Here is a 19572-nt window from a genome sequence, read left to right on the forward strand (position 1 = left end):
CAAGACAGATACAACACATGCAGGTATAACGTCCTCTTAGTATTACAATTTTATTTAAATATTATTATTAAGTAAATAATATTCTTAAAAGATTTTAAGAATATTAAATTGCTGTCTGGGATGTCAGATCCCAATTATTATTTAAAAAAACATAATACAGACATTTTTATATTTTTATTCGATACCATTAGTACTGCTATACCTAGTTGTAATATATACAGTCGAGTTGCGATTACTCGAAAAACTTGAAAACTCAAATTTTTTTTATTTCCTTAGAAATATATATAAATTCCTGTTAGATATCTTAAAGCTAATTATTATCTCCCTTCAATTTCGAGTTATCGCGACTTGACTGTATTTTATATGTTATTTCAATTCTATGTTTTACATAGTACATCCAAATATTTATAATTTCTTAGAAGTTTTAAAAAACGTACAAATTGACACATATTAAAATATGAAAATGCTCAGAAATAATGAAAAAAATGCAGAAATAATTTTATTTTATAAAATTAATATCTTATGCTAGCCACAATATATGAGTTGAGATTGTTTATAAACATATTTTTTCAAACTTAAAATAATATAATAAACATTAAAAAAGTGTTTTTAAATGCATAAGTATACAAATGATATTATTTATAAAAATCAATTAGATTGTTATATTCATTACATTTGTTCTTATTTTTTGTTATGGTAATATAAGTATTTTTTTTTCTAAATAATATAATATTTAAAATTTAAAAAAAACCAAACCGCTTAACATTTTATCAAAATCGTTTATAACATTACAATCACTCAATTTATTTATTTACAATTTATGTTTGGTTAAATATGACATGCAGTAGTAAATTTTTCTATCTAACATACATGTAATCTAGTTAAAACAATTTTATCTTTGTTAAAAAGAATACGTTTGTCTTAGATCTAAAAATCATCGAATTTGATAGCTGGCAATTCGTAATTATTAGGCAAATATACATTCATCCTAGATATGATAGTATCCAGGACTTCTTTCCGTTTTTGGCAATTCTTAACCACGTCATCCTTAAAGAACCAATTTTCCAATTGAAAAATTGGGAAAGTGTAGTCGATGATCGGTTTCTAAAAAATAAATTAAGCCAATTATGTATAAAGAAGAATGATACAATAATATTGTTAAACTTGCATCAAAAAACATTTTTAAAAAGTGAATCATATAGAGACTACAATCTATATTATTAGGTTGCTGAGGTACTTTAACCAAAGATCCTTTCATGACTTTAGAACTAAAGTCTTTTTTTTTGCCTTTGTGTTTAGCAATATATTCTTCGTGTAACCATTCACGTAGCGTGGCTGTGACTCTAGCACGATGAAAACCGGCAGATGAAGAATCAAGTATTAAAATGCAAGGCCTAAACGATAAATTAACTTTAATAACTTTAACTTAGATTAATGATCGATAAATTTACCGTTTAACAAGTGCACGTCTTTTTTTTTTCAAAGTTATCACATCTGAGTCATAATAAATCCCTTGTTTATCCTAAAAAATGTCCATACTCCAAGTTAAAATGAATATGTGTATAAAAATATCCAGACAAGTCAAATAATAACATAAATTACTAATTTTAAGTCTTAAAAAATTATTTTTGTTGATCTGAACGATAAATAAAAAAAAGTCTTACTTTTGTATTCAAAATAAACATCCTAAAATCTTCAATATTAAGATCAGCTTCAGAACGTTCTTCATTTTTTAATTCAACTATTTTCTGTGGATGCTCATCTATAATTAATTTGATATAAACAATTATAAACCTTCAACTACTCAGATCAAAATATTGTTATGTTAGTATAATATGATTATCATAAATAATATATAAATATTTTAAGCAAAGTGAATACTATAATAATAACAATAATATTGTTTGTATGAATTCAATGTCACATTATTATCTTTAGAAGGATTGATTTGATTTCCTCATTATAAAATCATTTATTACAATAATTATGCAGAATAATATTTTTAAAAATTTGTCATATCATTTTGTCTAAATATGCCTAAAAAAATTGAATATATATTTAAATTTACAAAAAATATTTATTTTAAGTAGAGTTTAATATAGAACAGTATAATACATCTAACTTAAATTATGGAAATTATGTCAATTGTACGTGCGTTGTGTTTATAGCATCGTCGTATAGAACCGATTTTTATTTTTGTATTTATACAAAATGCCGTGTGTGTATATTGTATATAAGCAAACGGTTTCACCATTTTAAACAATCACTTGTTGCAAATGTGGATCAATTTTTTATCTATCATGCACAGATTTTGATAATATTTAAAACTTTAATAAATTAGGTACATGATATGTGCTTTTCTACACAAAATTTTACTATCCATAAGAAAATAAAATTTTAAGTGATAACATTGATAATCCAATATAACGCGGTTGATTTGACTTATACCATGCATTCGTCTATAAAGTCGATTTTAATTAAATTTAAAAAAACTAGACACGTTAGCTAATTTATTTAAGAGGACGCCATACCCGCATGTGTTGACGTGTTGTCTTACTAATGTACATCATAACAAATTTTCGTTCAGTAGATTATATTTAGTGACGTTAGCTTTAATATTAGAGTAAATTTACCTATTATCAAATTCAAAGGTAAGAATATTATCTAGACAATGATGTATGCCTTTAATGATATTATTTTAAAGTGAGTTAAAATATGTTTAAGTATGTAAAATATAACAACTTTAAAATGTTCATAACTCAATTTAAATGATAATATCAATAAAATCATATGCTATTGTATAGATAATATTCTTACCTTTAAATTTGATAATAGGTAAATTTACTCTAATATTAAAGCTAACGTCACTAAATATATTCTACTGAACGAAAATTTGTTATGATGTACATTAGTAAGACAACACGTCAACACATGCGGGTATGGCAGCATCCTCTTAAAAGGATATATTAGAATCAACATTTTGATGAAAAAAAATTGATAACTTTTAAATGAAATAGAAATATAGAATAACTCAATAAACAAATTTAAAACTAATAGTAAACAAATCATTGAAATTTAAAATAAATGTTCGAAAATGCAGGAATCTTGGTTTGACAATAATATTTACTTAAAATTAATTTCGATAAATCTAAACTATTATAACACAAAATTAAAAAATTATAACATTTCAACAAAATTCTAAAATTCTTACATATTACACGTGCAAGCGCCAAGCAGTTTGCCGATAGGCGATAACTGTAAAATATCTTAGATACGGCACTCTGTGTTTGTAAATTTTTGTACTAAATTTAAAATTAATCTCCATTACTTGTATTGTCTAAAGTTTAGACTCTAAATCATTTCCAAAAAATGTTTACTGCCATTATTTATAGTGTTAATATATAATTTAAGACAATTTTTGTCATTCGTATTACCTATGTTTTTATTAATTTATCCTTCACAATAATATATTTAAATCTTAAATATTTACCAATAAGATTATCTGATACGTTGAGTGGTGAATCATCGCGAAAAGTAACTACATCTGATAGGTAAGGAAAACATATAACAGCCAAAAACCATTGAAATCTAAAGAAAAAAAAAATTAGTAACAATTTAAGTTTTATTTTATATAAATAATTAAAAGTTATTTTAATAATTACTTTTCATTAATGGGTACAAAAATAAAATCTTTTTTGAATATATCTACATTTTTAGTTGTTTGTATCACTCTTTCATATCTTTTCTTTGATGTATTATCGTTATCATTAGAAAATTTCATTGTTAAAGAATTATAAAAGCTTGTGCTGAAGACCAATGAACGGCGTTTATTCGCCTTACTTAATTTATAACTGTACCAAAAACTATAATGCAAATAATATTTTTTTAACAATACCTTACGGTAGGTACCTAATAAGATTATGGACTTACGTCCATAACTATTAGTTATATCATTTTAATTAAAATCACTTACTTAATATAGTAATCAATAAGCTTTTCACTCAAATATTGTTGTGAATTCAATGTTTTATATTCACATATGTTGATAGTAAATTTACGTCGATTTATTTTTTCATTAAGTATTCTAGAAAATAATATTATACATTTAAAAATATAATTTGTCACCTTTAACAGATTTCAAACTTACGTAATATGTGATTCTTCTTTTTCAAATTTCTTGATCTGAAATAGTAATTTTAAATCTTTCAGTTTAATAAAATATGGTAGTATTATATATAATAAAAATAAAACTCGCTTTTAACGCTCCTCTAGAACATCTTAATTAAAAGGAATATGTTTACAGTTTTATTATTATTAACTATAATTTAATAGGTATTATTACATTTATAAATTAACTAAAATTATTTTTTTATTCAATTTAACTAAAAATGAAATACATATTATTTGAATTATTATTAATTTATTCTTTTTATTTTATATCAACAAAAGTATGTATTTTTGTTTTTTGCTATAAATTATGAGAATACGTTTTAACAAGAGATTTTTCTATTAACCCTGCACTAATTAATTCCTATTTTTATTATCTCACAATTACTAAAATTTATCGTTATCCGCTGAACAGAGAACGTCTTATATGATTAGATAGAGAAAAACCAAGTGTCTAACCCAGGTGGTTTTTACGTAGTTGAACGAGTATTGGAATTGTTTAATGACCGTCAAAAACATATTTTGTATAATATTTTACATTTCATAGTGCTATAAATAGCGCATTTAAGCCTATATTATTATTTTAAATACAAGACTTTTTAGTACAATTACTTTCAAGTATAGTCATTAGTCTTATGATCTGGTAACTATTCAATGTAGTATGGTACAATTTTTATTTTTTGTGTTTTTACATAATGTATAGTCTAATCGCTAATGCATATTTTCGCATTTTCTATTATTTATTTTATTTAAGCCTGTAATAACTAACAAATTAACATAATACATAACTTGGTTTTTCAAGATGAACGTTTTTACATTTTTAAACGATATATACAATCTGTATCCTAAGCTATAATAAGAATTTGTGACAAAAAAGTAAATTCCAGTGAATAGCTTGATGAGAAAGATTAACATAATAAAATTAGCTACCCAATCATGGCATATATCAAATTATAAATTAAAAAGTATAAAATTTTTTGAACAATTTAATATTATATAGTACTTATATACTTATATTGTTTGACGTACTCGGACATTCAGTTTGCAGGTCTTGGACTGGTAATCAAGCATTTATTATCATAGTAAAATAATTAGTCATTTAAAAACGAATTTAATTAAATTTAACAATATATTATATATACATGTAAATTAGGTATGTAGAAAATAAAACCTAACTTAACCTAGATTGTAGCTTTTAGTAAATTATAATGTATGTTATTTGAAATATATAGTGTATGAATAACTTTAAAAACATACCTCCTTTTCATCCATGTTATATAATTGAAGTACTTTTATAACACGGTCTATGGCAATAACTGTTATCTTTTCTTCAGGTAACTTAGAAAGTAATGACTCGAACTTTATTTTTTCGTTTTTTTTTATAGAAAAAAATGATGTCATTACATTTCTGTTGGCACCTAAACCAACAATTATCAAAATAATAAATATAATAGATAAGAAAAAATAAAAACGTCTTATACTTTTAAAATGCTGATCATAAAATTCGTCATTTTCCTTGATTTTGAAAGCACTTAATATACTTTCAAGAGCTATATTATCATAACTTATGATCATTGCACAATTTTCACCGGTGTAGAACATAAATTGTATAATATTTTCTATTTTTAAATCAATATTTACTTTCTCCGGTGCTAATAAAAAAAATATAAATAATACATATTATTTATAAATACATTTTACAGTAGCCTACTGGGCGCAATTTGGGAGAAGAGATGCTTTTATAATAGCATCAGAAAATTTTTATTGAGTATATTATACATTCGGGTTCTTTTATTTCTAAGATTTTTTTATTTTAATAAAAATAAATACTTGGTTGTATTAAGAAATGTTGTATTATTAACAATCGACAAAGACTTTGTAGTACGCGATAAGTCAATAATGATTATTTTATTATAAATAATTATATTTCGTCAATAATATGGGGACAAAGCTAAACTCACAAATCACTTTAATCAACATAAATCTATTTTTCTCAAGTAGTTAAAATTACCTTTAATCAAATTAAAGTAGGATGAGTAGTACCTACTATATAATTAAGTAAATAATCAAAAAATTAATAGTTATTTACAAAATTCTTAAAATGTAATTTATCTAGGAAGTAGTAAAAAAAATATATTGAAGTGGGATGTAATAAGATATGGTAAAATATTATTAAAGTGAATGAGGTATTTCCAAGTATTTGTTCTGGGGTATGATAACACATAAGAGCCCTCAGACAAAAACAGTTATTAATAACTAGTTTAGTTTGAACTTACTACACAATTTTACAGTCACAAGTACTCCATCCTCAGTAATTAACATATCACTGATAGGTTCAGTTTTGAAATTATTTGCAATGTATACAGTCTGACAATCCTTAATTTTAAAACTTTTATTAATAGACGAGTATAAATGCAATAACTGATCTTCTGCAACTTGAGGATTCACTAAAAAAAAAATGATTGATGTGAAAAATGATATGATCTATAAGCATATAAAGAGTGAACCAATGAACCCTTTATTGTAATGCATTCATTATCTCAAAAATTAACTATGCTTTAAATCAAAAATTTGTATTCTTTATTTTTCATAGATAAATGTATGTAGTTTTAAGTTAAAAAAACAAAATTCAATTTGATTAAATATTAAACCTTGTAGCTTATGATTTATACATGTAATACAACTTGAGACATAGGTACATATAGTTTTACATTTAATTTTTAAACATTCTTATAGACTGGTCCAAGTTGTAGCACCCTGCGTACAACTTGGAACAAAAAAAAAAAAAAAAAAAATGTATTTAGGTAAAACTAACAATTTTAAAATCATAAAAGAGCAATCCAAGAGTAAACTTTTGTCACCAAAATCAAGATTGTAGCTATCTTACTTTAGAAGTTATGCAAGCTTAAAGTTCAAAACTATCCCAGGTATGTTTTATTCTTGAATTATATATAGGAATCGCAGTTTTAGCATTTTTTGCTATAGTTTTTACATAAATTTTTAGCATTATAAAATATCTGTGGAGTTTTAACATTATGAGGAGTATCTGATAAGGTATAATATAACTAATAGTGTTGTGAACCCCTGTCTGTATGCTATACGCAGTATAGATGTAGTAATTATTATAATAAGTATAGTATGTAAGCATATTAATATGTGAACACGCTAGAGTCACATTCTTAGGGAATTCGCTGTGTGGACAGTTTTGAGCCCAAGCAAGCCTCTATCGTGTCTCGCTATCTGTGTAATAGTTTAGTGTAGTACTGGCAGACCATCGAGCAGAGCTTCTGTTATTTTCTTAAGTCTAATAATTATTCTGTGCAACTAAATTTCTTTTAAAATTGATTATATTAATAAAGTATTAGTGATGACACAAACACCTCATATTTATTACTAACGAACAAACTCGGTTGTGGAGACATCCATAACAAATAGTCAATAAACTGAGATCAAAGGCAATGGTGACAAAAATATGATCGTAGTGAGAGATTCTCTCACCACGCGACCAATAACGGGTTAATAAAATATGTAATACAATATTTTTATAATATATAAAAAATATTATAGGTACATTAGTTAAAGGTTAAACTTGGAAAAAAATTAATTATTATTTAGGTTTTGAAAAACCTTATAGCATATCTTATTACACAGCATACTTATGAGATAAAACTAGAAAGTCCATGTATTTTATATTTAAATACTAATTTTATCAAATTTCATTCGTTTACTTTATTGATTAGTATTATAATTATTTATAATACTGTCAATAAAGCATATTTACTATAGTTTATAAGAAATAAGTAAATTAGTTTATGGTATAATACAAAAAACAATACATTTTCGAAAACTTTTTTACAATTAATGGGCAAAAAACCAGATAAGTCCATATGTTTCATACTTCTAAGCTATTTTAGAAGATCAAATATTGATTTAAAATGCAATTTAACACTACTCATCTATTTATATGTTATTAAAGATACTTATGTTGTATTCACAAACAAAAATATAAATTTTTAAAGTTTTGGTGAAATAAAACATGTCTCCTGAACAATTTCAAAAATTGGACTTGTCTCGTTGTTTCATGGAGCCCTTCATATAGTCTAAACATTTTATTAAAAAAAATTATAAATTTTATCAATACAATTAAGTACTATTTTAATAGATAATGAAGTTAATGTAAAGAACTTTTAGTTTATCTATAATTTATTTGTTTACATTTGTTTGTAAAAACATAAGAATTTAATTCCAGTATATAAAAAAAAATTAATAAAGGTATACCAATTAAAAAAAAAAAGAGTAATTAGTCAAAGTAATGTTTTACAGTTTATACATAAATTTAAAATTATGTTGTATATTAAATACTACTTTAAGTTCTTTAAAAAGTATGTTCAACACCTATATTTATCTAGTATATTTTGGTTTCTTAAGATAAGATATAGGTAAGCAACTCAAAATTGTTATTGAATGTACATTTTATTTTTCTTAATATAATTATGTACTTAGATTAAATTAATAATTATTTTGATTTATCTTATTTATATATATATAGTGATTTGACAAAAATTAAAGGTTTTTCTGAAATTTTGTAAAGTAATTTAATTATTGTATAATATGTGTTGTTTATTATTATTAATAAATGGTTAATGGATCACTCTTTATAAATAAACCATAGAATCATTATATAATCTGCGTTTATTGTATTGCTTAAAGGTTTTTTTATCTCACTTTTTGTAATAACAGGTGGTTGATCATCTTCTTCCCCAGATGATATAATAGTTATATCTGATTTTTCTATCGGAATAGAATTGAAGGAACTCGTGGAGGTACCTAATACAATAAAAAAAAAATGTATTATTAGTTTTAAATCTTTAAGTCCAAATTAACTTACCAAATGTATCAATCTTTTTTAATGTAATATTTGACGATTTACATAAGCGACAATTTTTATAAGTTTTGCGACCAAATAATACACATTTATTTCTGCAATTAATGCATTTGTTTGCAACTTTAACTTCCTCAGAATCTGAAAGTGATTGACTCAACTTTTTCTATAGCACAATTAATTATTTATCATTAAACATTTAATAAAATTATTAAAAAATATACTTACCATTAGATTAACCTTTTGTTCAGAATTAGTTGATACTGCCATATTTTCTGATACCATAGGGAGTTGATTACTGTTGAAATAATTTAACTTTAAATTAACAAAACTTATATTTTTAGTTATAAATATTGTAACTTACGTATTATCGTGACTAGCTGAGTCTGCTTCAGGAATAATTGAAACAGCATTATTTGTTCTAGGATTAAATAATAATTGATTAAAACTAAATAGTGTTATTTTAATGAGTAAAACATATATATATATATATTACATATTATGATCAGAGAATTTTAACATTTTTGAATTACGTTTCAGATTTTGGAATTCTTCTTTAGATACATGCTACAAGAAAAAATAAAAAATAATTAATGTACAGCTTAAATATAAAAAAACTCTTGAAAAAGATAAAATAAATATTAATATTCAGTAATCATCAACACAATAGAAGTTTGGATGATTTTAAAAATATGATACTGTCTATATAATATATGTTTATTATATTAAAATTATAGTCGATAAAGTTTCATTATGATCAAATTAAAGTGAATAAATTAAGAAAATTTATCTAACTATTATTAATTTAAATATAGTTAAACCCCCCATAACAAACACCTCATAATATAATCTAGACGTTTATTTTTTTTCAAAAAAAAAAAAAACAATCGGAAATAACTGGAATTTTAACACAAAACCAGTATTTGACAAAAAGAATAACTCAAAAACAAACAACTGTAGAAACTTGAAACTTGGCAATGTGTTAAAATTTCCAATATAAAATGATTTTTTGAACATTTTCTTTTTGAACTTTTATAGCCATTTAAGATTTTCAATTTTTTTTTTAAAATGCTGATAACATTATATTGACTCAGGATGCTTGAAAATTGAATATTATAAGTTTCCTTTAAAGTTGTTCATTTACTAAAAAATTATATGAAATAATATAACAATGAATTTGAATTGAACACATCCATTACTATGGTCCACTCGATACTTGCCCACCTTTTTTATTTCTTTAAAAGGAAACTGGGTGTTATATTGATATTACAATATATTTTAAATGTTAACAGAAATATTTGTTAATATTTTATTTGATTAATTTGTCAATTGTTAAAAACATTATAGTAAAATTTTACATAGTGTACTTTTTCTTTTAAAATATTTACTTTTTATAGATTTCAAAAATATCGGTCACCAAGAGTGTTCAAAAGTTATTATTGTTAAAAAAAAATCGAGAATGATAAGAGCTTCAACAATAATATGTTTTCAAATAAAAACTAGGTACCTAAAAACATATAACATAATTTAAATTCCTACTAACAATTTATTCTTTAGCATAAATAAATAATGTAGATTAACACTAACCTTTTCCAAAGCTGAACTCAAGATCTTTCGAATTTCATTCGCCAACTCAGGTGTTTTAATTTCGAAAAGAATATTTCCAATTCGAAGTGATATTAAATGCCTGTGCAATAAAATTAAAGATAATGTATTAATAATTAAATTATAGACATACATTTTACTGTAATAAATTCAGTATATTAAGAAAAACTCAATATTTGTTCAAGTTTCAAATGAATCCAATCTAATTATTTCAAAAGAAAAATGACATACGAATGTATAGTATATAGTAGTTATTAAGTTTATGCGTGGACTAAATATTTAGTTCAAAACCTACCAAATTATTAAATATTTAAACTATGTGTAAAGTTTGAATTTATTTATCATCAAAGTTGGTCTAGGCTTAAATTTATTTAGAAATATATCATAAATTAATATCTTAAAGATAGACTTGATAAAATAATTGTATTATTTCTATGATACATTTTAGGTAAGGCTATAAAACCTTAACATTTATATGTTATTGGACTGATTAAATATATATACATATGTATATCGATTAATAAAAAAATAAAATTTTAGTGTAATTAGAAAAAAAATATTTGTATAAATTTAAAATATATTACAAAAAATAACAAGCTTAAAAAATTCAATGACCCAGTTTTTTTATTACAGAGCCAATGATAAAAAGCTATGGGTGTTTTTATGTATATAAAAAAAATTGTCGTAAACTTCAGTGATTCAAATAGTTAAAAATTTTAATACTACTTAAGGATTACCGAGGAATATATATTTTTATGTCTTGTTTCATACATAATTTAGTGAATATTGCATTATTGCTTTAAAATCTAAGATACTAAGTGTATCCTACAGAGGACATAGTATTCATATATGTCTTCTTTGTCTAACTCATAATATATTGAACTTTAAAACAAAATTTATGTGCATTTTAAAATTATAAATTTTTTTTAAATTTTAAAATACTTACAAGTTATTAAATAACTGGTTTTAAAATCTAAATAATAATTCCCACAAATGGTTCATTAATTTAAAGTAAATTATTAAAATAATAATTATTTCATGTGCATCTCTGCATAATAATGTGAATTATTTTTACTACGTGCAATATATGAATTTAAAGAAATTACTGTTCTGAAGCTTCATTAGTTTCATAGCGTTTGAATGTGAATAAACCGTCCTTCGTGAAATTAAACTTCACAGGTTTATCAGCTGAATTTGAAGAATCCATCTCACAATTCAATTTTGAATTTGATGGTTGTAGATCTTTTCTTGTAGACTGTAAAAAAGGGAAATATATTTTGGTTATTCAAAATCTGAATTAAAGAAAATGCGAAACTCCCCAAAATCTAGGTTAAAAATAAAAGTTAATAAAACAAAAAAATTAACACCTTTATTTAAAATAAAGATAAAATCAAACTTAATATAATTATAATAAATAATAATTTACAGACTAATAAAAATTATATTTTTGTATATAGTGTTCAAGTGTAAAAAGTATTATCAAATACCGACAATAAAGTTACAATATTAAAAATTAAATACATTTTCTTTTATTCCTCTTTAGACAGGCAGTGGCGTTTACTTTGCTTGCCCTGACCACACACCAATGCTAAATATAAGTCAATTTTTGTCTTAGTGCTAAAATCTTAATACTCCATATAAATTTTGTCTATAATAATTGTATCTAGCAATGGTTAAAAAAAGATAATTGTGTATAAATTCAAATATATGTAAATAATCTGATATTTTTGTATTTTATAACTATGTCTTCCTAAACGTACTACTGCATTTATATTTGAAGGTTCAATCAAGAAACGGATTCACGAGTATTTTCATATTTTTTTAATATGAATATAGTTACAAAGTAAGCTAAAATAAGGACGTGCCTGTTCAAGAATAAAAAAAAAACAGTTGAAACTTTGTAAAGTTGGAGAAGTTAGTTAAAAAAATTAAGTCAAGTTGAATTTGACAATGCTAATTTACAGCTCATACTTAGTACTATATCTCTATTTTTCATATTCTTTCATTTAACATCTAGCTTTTGTTAAGTATTGTCAAATAATATCAAACTAAGTTCTAGCTTCGAGTAAGTTCTTAATGCATAATGTGTAGTCCCAAATGATAAAACAAATGAAACATAATTCTGAAAATATTTATTATTTTTGTGTAACTACAGTCTGTTGGAGTATATTCCAAAGGTATGTTTAATTATAAATTGAATTACATTATTGTAGTATAATATTAAAATTTAATGATTTTAATTGTATTGTTTTTATTTATTTATTTAGTCATAGACTGTATAATAGTTTTACTGTGTATTGGATTGAGTATTGGAGTTTACCACACTAGACCGCTATTCTAAAGCACTTGCATGCAGGCACATGATTCAAATGACAACATTACTGAATGCATTGATAAGGTGCTTAATGAATTTAATATACAAAAGTATACAATAATTATTGTGAAAGACAACACTTTGAATTTTTTAAAAGCTTTCAAGTATGTAAATTGTTATTTCTCTAGACTTTTTACATTTTAAACGAAGTATCTACACAACATATAGGTTAATATTAAATATATCATAACAATTAAAAATATTCTATTTAAATCAGTTGGAATTAATTAACATATTTTTTTAATTAAAATAATATTGTTGTTTTATATTAGACATATATTTATATATGTAGGACTGGCTTAAGGCGTAGTCGATGTAGGAAGTGTAGACACAAGCCTACGGCAGTATTAAGAATACTTTCTAATGACGCAGCATGTTTTGACATCATTTTTAAAATACATACCAAAAAACTCAAATTTATAATATTTTAATATTTATTTTTAACATTTTACTACATTGGCAAATATCATGGAAAAATGTACATTATAAGTGAAAATTTCAACCCATATTATTAGTAATATAAGCATTTGCCATGCTAAAGCTAAAATTGTAACTTTAAATTAAAAACCTCAAGCTTTTATGTTCATTAGTTATTTGGTATGATTTATTATATAAAATCAGTGTATCTAGTAAATGGTTACAAATAATATTATTGGAAATTTCAAAACAATTGATCAATTGAAGGAAACTAAAAATTTTTTCAAGAGTAGGAAGAATCCATGTGTTATTAGGTTCGTTAAAAATTTATATTATTTTACACTGCTTATTAAAGTATTAAAGAATGGTTTAAATAAAAGATAATTTAAATTATAAATATGAAATATTTAAATCTATCCAAGACTTTAAAATATGTGATCTAATTAAGTGAAAAAAATGTACTTTTAGTGTATCATTAATTATTGTTTTATAAATTGCTATTATATTATAATTTTATATAAATTTTTTAAAATTCCAAAGATCCACCGAATTTCAATTATATCAATTGGCAGATTGTTTAATCCCCAAGTTTAAACATCTCTAGACAGATCCAGATAAGATAAAAAATATTAAAGAAGCCCCATATGTATATGTTAGTGAAAAATCACAAATAAGTAATGTAACATTAAGTTCAACTAGTAAAAATGTTGATACCTCTTCCAATAGAAATACTGAGGATGATTAGCTTTAATGAAACTGTAATATTAATTGATTAAAATTATAAATGATTATTTTACAAATAATAATATAAAAATTTAATGATTTGTCATAAATTTTGAAAAAACTTTATATAAAGTTTAATACTGTAGTTTCATTAATCTGTGAATATAGAACGCTTTTTCAGTGCTGTAGGGCAGTTTTTCAATACGAGGAGAGTATCAAACATTTTGAAATGATTCTCCTCTTAAAATTCAATGAAGTTAGTAGGGAATAACTGTTTTAATTATTATTATATATTTTCTTTCTATTATTATATTTATTATTATTTCATATGAATTGTTTTTCAATTATTGACATATTGTTATGTAAATGTAAGTTTTTTATTTGATTTAACCAAAAAAAGAGAAAGAATTATTTAATGCAATGTTTTAGTATAATGATTAATGCTATTTAGGTTTGAACTTAGAGTTCAACTAGATCTACATTACGATATGTTTATGTTGAAATATTATTCATCTTATTTATTATCTTTTTGTTTAAATTATATTTCAATTAATTTTTATATGATGGATTTAATTATATAAATATATATATATATATGTATTAGTATTTAAAATATGTATGTAATAATGCACATAAATCGGTATCTATTGACATAATATGCAATAAAAAAGACAATTAATAAGAATATCCGAGTTTGATTACACACAATTATACGAATCGCATAAGTGAAACAGTTCTATACGCAAAATTTGTCACGGCTCTGAAACGGTTTAAGTGCTCGAGATTCGAGATTTCGTATTGAATTCACACTCAAATATCATAATATTATAATATGAACGATATGTTAAATAATTTAACAAATCATTGTATAGGAACTTTATACTATTTGAAGTTCGAGTATACACAAATTTTGATTTCACTTGCTACACGCACATCATCCGCAATCTAACATAGTCGAATTGCCTACCTGGGAGGTTTAGTTTCGTTTAAATGAATTTTCCCCGATGATATTTGACAACTTAATTTAAGTTTTAACATATAATTCAACTTTTTGTTCTACAAGACAGCACCAGAATTTCGACGTCAGGAGGTATAACAATCCGCCACAGGTGGATTGCCCAACACAGGTGTCGACTTGCATCGGTTAAGGACTGACATCCAATTACCACTTTTAGAATTTATTTGTTTTTTTATTCATTCAAAAAAGAACCGGATATGTGACATAATATATAATAGAAATACAATTTCATCCGTGCACCTCCCACATCGTCCGCTATCCGACGCAGTCGAATATTTATTTATAAGATTAGATGCACGGAAATTGAACTTCCCGATGATTATGGATTACCTACTTAATACTCAAATATGGCAATCGATTTTAACATTTTCTTCTACAAAACAGCTTTCGACTTTCGACGTTAGGAGTGCAGGTATCGATTTGCATCGGTTGAGAGCTGATAACTAGATCCCTAATTACCATTTTTCGTATTTATATTTTTTTTTTCACTAAAAAAAAATAACCGGACATGCGACGGGACACGGTATTACACCGATTTATGACTAATAGCTAGACACTCAATTACAATTTTCTGCATGTTTATATTATTTTTGAATTCAAAAAAGAACCAGGCATGCGATGGCACAAACTTTTACACCGAATGATAACTGATTAGTTATAGAAAAACTGTTAACTCAAAAATACGATAATCGACTTAATCACATTTTTAGTGACCAATTTCTAGACACTCGATCACCATTCCCTATCGATTTTCCGGTAAAATGATTTTCACTCAACCACCTCGAAGGCGCCGAAGCTTCTATACACCGGAATCGAATTTTGCCAGCCTCTTTGAGGCATAAAGCAGTCGTGTCATACACTCATACCATAGAAAAATATACTGTTCAAAATACGTTCATCACCTGTTAACCTGCAAGTAAATTAAAAAATTTTATTGTTCTATATTCTATACTATGTATCGACTATGACTATAGGTAAGTGCGTAGTTATCCTTATCCACTATCCGCATATCACCCAGCCCAGAACCAATTATTAAAATAACAGCGAAAACAATAAAGATAAAAAATTATAATTTTTTTTAAGTGTTGTTATCAATAGCACGATTCGCCATTCTAACTTGGAAAGTGATAAGGAAATGGGTATATTATGGCTTAATAGCTTAAAGCTTAACGTAAACAGTAAATACAGTAGACACAATATTAAACAGTAAAATAATATTCTGCATATATAATAATGTCTTTACTCTTTTGATATTATTGATTTTTCACATTCATGCGCGTTCTGAGTTTATACAAAGACACGGAGTTCTCATCAATTTTAGTTAATGATTTTTTAATTTACTTAAGTACACATTCAACCACATATAAGTTCTTATTTTATATCGATATTGCGATAAACGTACTGGTGTGCTCTACTTCCACTACCCTCTACAAATGATAAGTCATCTCGTTGGTTAAAGATTACATTAGATCTACATTACTATATTATGTTTATATTCAAATATTATTCATCTTATTTACTATCTTTTTGTTTAAATTATATTTTAATTTCTAATATAATTTTCAATTAATTTTTATATGATGGATTTAATTATATAAATACAAACATCTAAACTGATTTTAAAATTTTAGTATTATTCTAAATATTTATTACTTTGGATCTATTTAATAAAATATTTTGTGATTATTTATTAAAAAATACAGTAATACTTAAATATAAGTACACACACACAAATAATATCTATATGCAAAACTTAATTAAATAATATAAATAATTTTGAGGTATTAATTATTACATATTACTTATTAGATATCTATATAACTATTGTTCTTTTTTTTTATAAATTAAAAAGTTCAATGAAATATATACTACATGGAAATACTGTATTAAGGGTAAACAGTTTAGTAGTATAGTCTATAATTTAGTTTTGGATTGATAAAAAGTAAAATATGCTAGCGTTATTAACTTAATAAAAAGTTTCAAAAAATTTCTAACTTACTGAGTTATTCAAAAATTTCATTACTTGTCCAGCCTTGATTATCCTACATTATGTGAAACTATTTTTCATATACTATTATAATCTTTTTCATATAAGTATATAATATATGATACATATTATGATTTTAGACGTAAAAAAAGTAATAAGTGTAGTATAAGTTATAACTTATAAGTAGATATTATTAGTTATCAGTTTAAGGGAAACATTTTATAATTTTATCAGCTATTAAAACTCATAATAAATAAATAGATAAAATTATTGGTTGTATTCTAAAACCATAACTATAAATGGAGCCACGGTATATACTGTATTATATCAATACAAAATAAAATGTTACGGATATCAGCGACGAGTCACCGAATGAGGTGATCGTTCTGCGCATGCGGAACGCAACTTCTCGCATATTTATCCACAGAAAAATGAAATTGTCCATTATACCTATGGATAATTATGCGAAGAGTTGCATCGCGCATACGCAGAACGATCACCTCATTCGGAGACCCGTCGCTAATATCGGCAACAAAATAATACGCGGGGCTCTATCCATAGTATACGATCTAAGGTTGTAGTAAATATTTTGATAATTATTTGTAAATGAGTATTGTTTTATTTTACAATATATTATATAGGTACCTACCGTTAATGATAACTTAAATAATAATAATATACTTATAAATTATAAGTATTTAATAATAATTAAAATTACCATTTCCTATAAAATCAAAGACTTGAGCGTGGTCAAAAGAAAAATGATGTTGATATTGAAAGCGAGTGTGAAGAATATCGTAGATAATATGTTAATAGTGCTGACGCAAAAACTTTCCCTGGAGACGATAGCGGTCCTAGAAAAATCAAGCAAATTCGTATGAATAATTGGAAATAGTATATACTCTACAAATTTTACAAAAACATGCTTCTCAATAATAATGAAAATTACCAATTTCAATAGAATCAAAGACTTGAGCGTGGCCGAAAGAGGAACGATGTCTATTGAACACGAATGTGAAGAACAGAACCGACGTACCTTCACGGAATATACCACTGGAGTGACTGCTACGATATCGGAGCGATCGACGCATACCTCTCCTGTATTTTTCCTGCATGGTGGCTCGTCCTGGTGGAAGAATTAAAATATTTTAATACAACGCTCGATACCGTGATTGACTACGCATCAACCTGTTCCTTAAACTTTTTGTGAACTGTAATGCTAGATAATTTTTCTATTTTATTCAATTCTAATTTTTTATCAATTTTACTAATTTTGTTGTATTATTATATAAATGCAAATTCATTGTCCACTTTGCAGCACCACCTAACTTGTATACGCCAGTACATCACTTGTGGTTGGGTTGGCAATATATGTTAGAATCGGATGACGATTGAATCAACAGCGTCATCGTTGCTGTTCCTTAGGCGCGGGTAGAGGAAATTATCGAACGGCTATTTCCTCATATTATATTAAAGTATACAGGGTGATTCTGTTATCATTAAACACTAATTATTTCAGTGTTGTCTTTTTTTCAATTATTTGTTTTACTCTTTTATTTATGATAGTAAAACCACTATTAACTTTTGATTTTTAAATGGCAACCTATATTCAAAATCATAAAATAGTAGGGCTATTTTTTTCATGAATTCTAACGTTAAAATTATTATTTTTCATTCAACCGTTATTAAGTTATTGCTGCTCAAAGTTGAGGGTTTGAATTTTTTAGGTGTTCGTCCTACAGGTTATTACGGCTGTGAAACGTTGGTAGCTACAGGTACAAAGTTCATCATTGCATCGATAGTCTATAACGAGTTTATTACATATTATCATATGTACCTCTTATTATTTATTACACATATGACTACTAGTCTTCAGAAACAAGAAGTATTATAAAACTGAAAAACCTCCCAACTTTAAAAAGCTAGATCACGCTAAAACATTAACGAAAAGTAATAATTTAAAAGGTTAAAATTTATTAAAATAATATCCCTATTAATTTAATACATTTTAATTATAGATTACCATTTGAGAATAAAAAGCTTATATTGGTTTCGTTATTAGAAAAGGGAGAAAAAATTAAAAATTTCATACAGTTTGAGAAAGGCATGAAATAAAATACTCTAAAAAAAGAAAACTGACGAAAAATGAGTGTTTAATGATAAAAGAATCACCCTATATAATAAAATGCTGGAGAACGCGTCGCCAATGTACCTTTTCTCTATCATTTGAGACCGGCAACGAAATGTATACAACGCGCTCGCGTGTGTATATGTGTATGTATATATGGGTGTTGTATTTGTTAGTGAAGAGGGATAAAACGCTTGCGAGACCAAATCGAACTTATTTATCCACGATGGGATAGTCGAGAATATAATGAAAAAATAATATACACGGTGAT

The 19572-nt window shown here is 24.9% G+C and overlaps 1 protein-coding gene across 1 annotated transcript; it reads right to left on the reverse strand.

The window, feature by feature from the left end:
• Positions 1–927: 927 nt before the first annotated feature.
• On the reverse strand, positions 928–17922 carry LOC113558070. The gene is made up of 18 exons (XM_026963587.1): positions 17892–17922; positions 11761–11909; positions 10637–10736; positions 9570–9616; positions 9414–9470; positions 9278–9347; positions 9056–9215; positions 8893–8994; positions 6444–6614; positions 5649–5819; positions 5425–5585; positions 4148–4182; positions 3663–3851; positions 3491–3588; positions 1665–1762; positions 1452–1522; positions 1169–1394; positions 928–1104 (listed from the first exon to the last, which is right to left on the reverse strand). Exons 1-18 carry the CDS (start codon positions 17892–17894, stop codon positions 928–930), a joined length of 2085 nt encoding a protein of 694 aa, XP_026819388.1. The 5' UTR covers positions 17895–17922.
• Positions 17923–19572: the final 1650 nt, after the last annotated feature.

This window comes from Rhopalosiphum maidis, chromosome 3 (assembly GCF_003676215.2).
Source record: "Rhopalosiphum maidis isolate BTI-1 chromosome 3, ASM367621v3, whole genome shotgun sequence".
NCBI lineage: Eukaryota > Metazoa > Arthropoda > Insecta > Hemiptera > Aphididae > Rhopalosiphum > Rhopalosiphum maidis.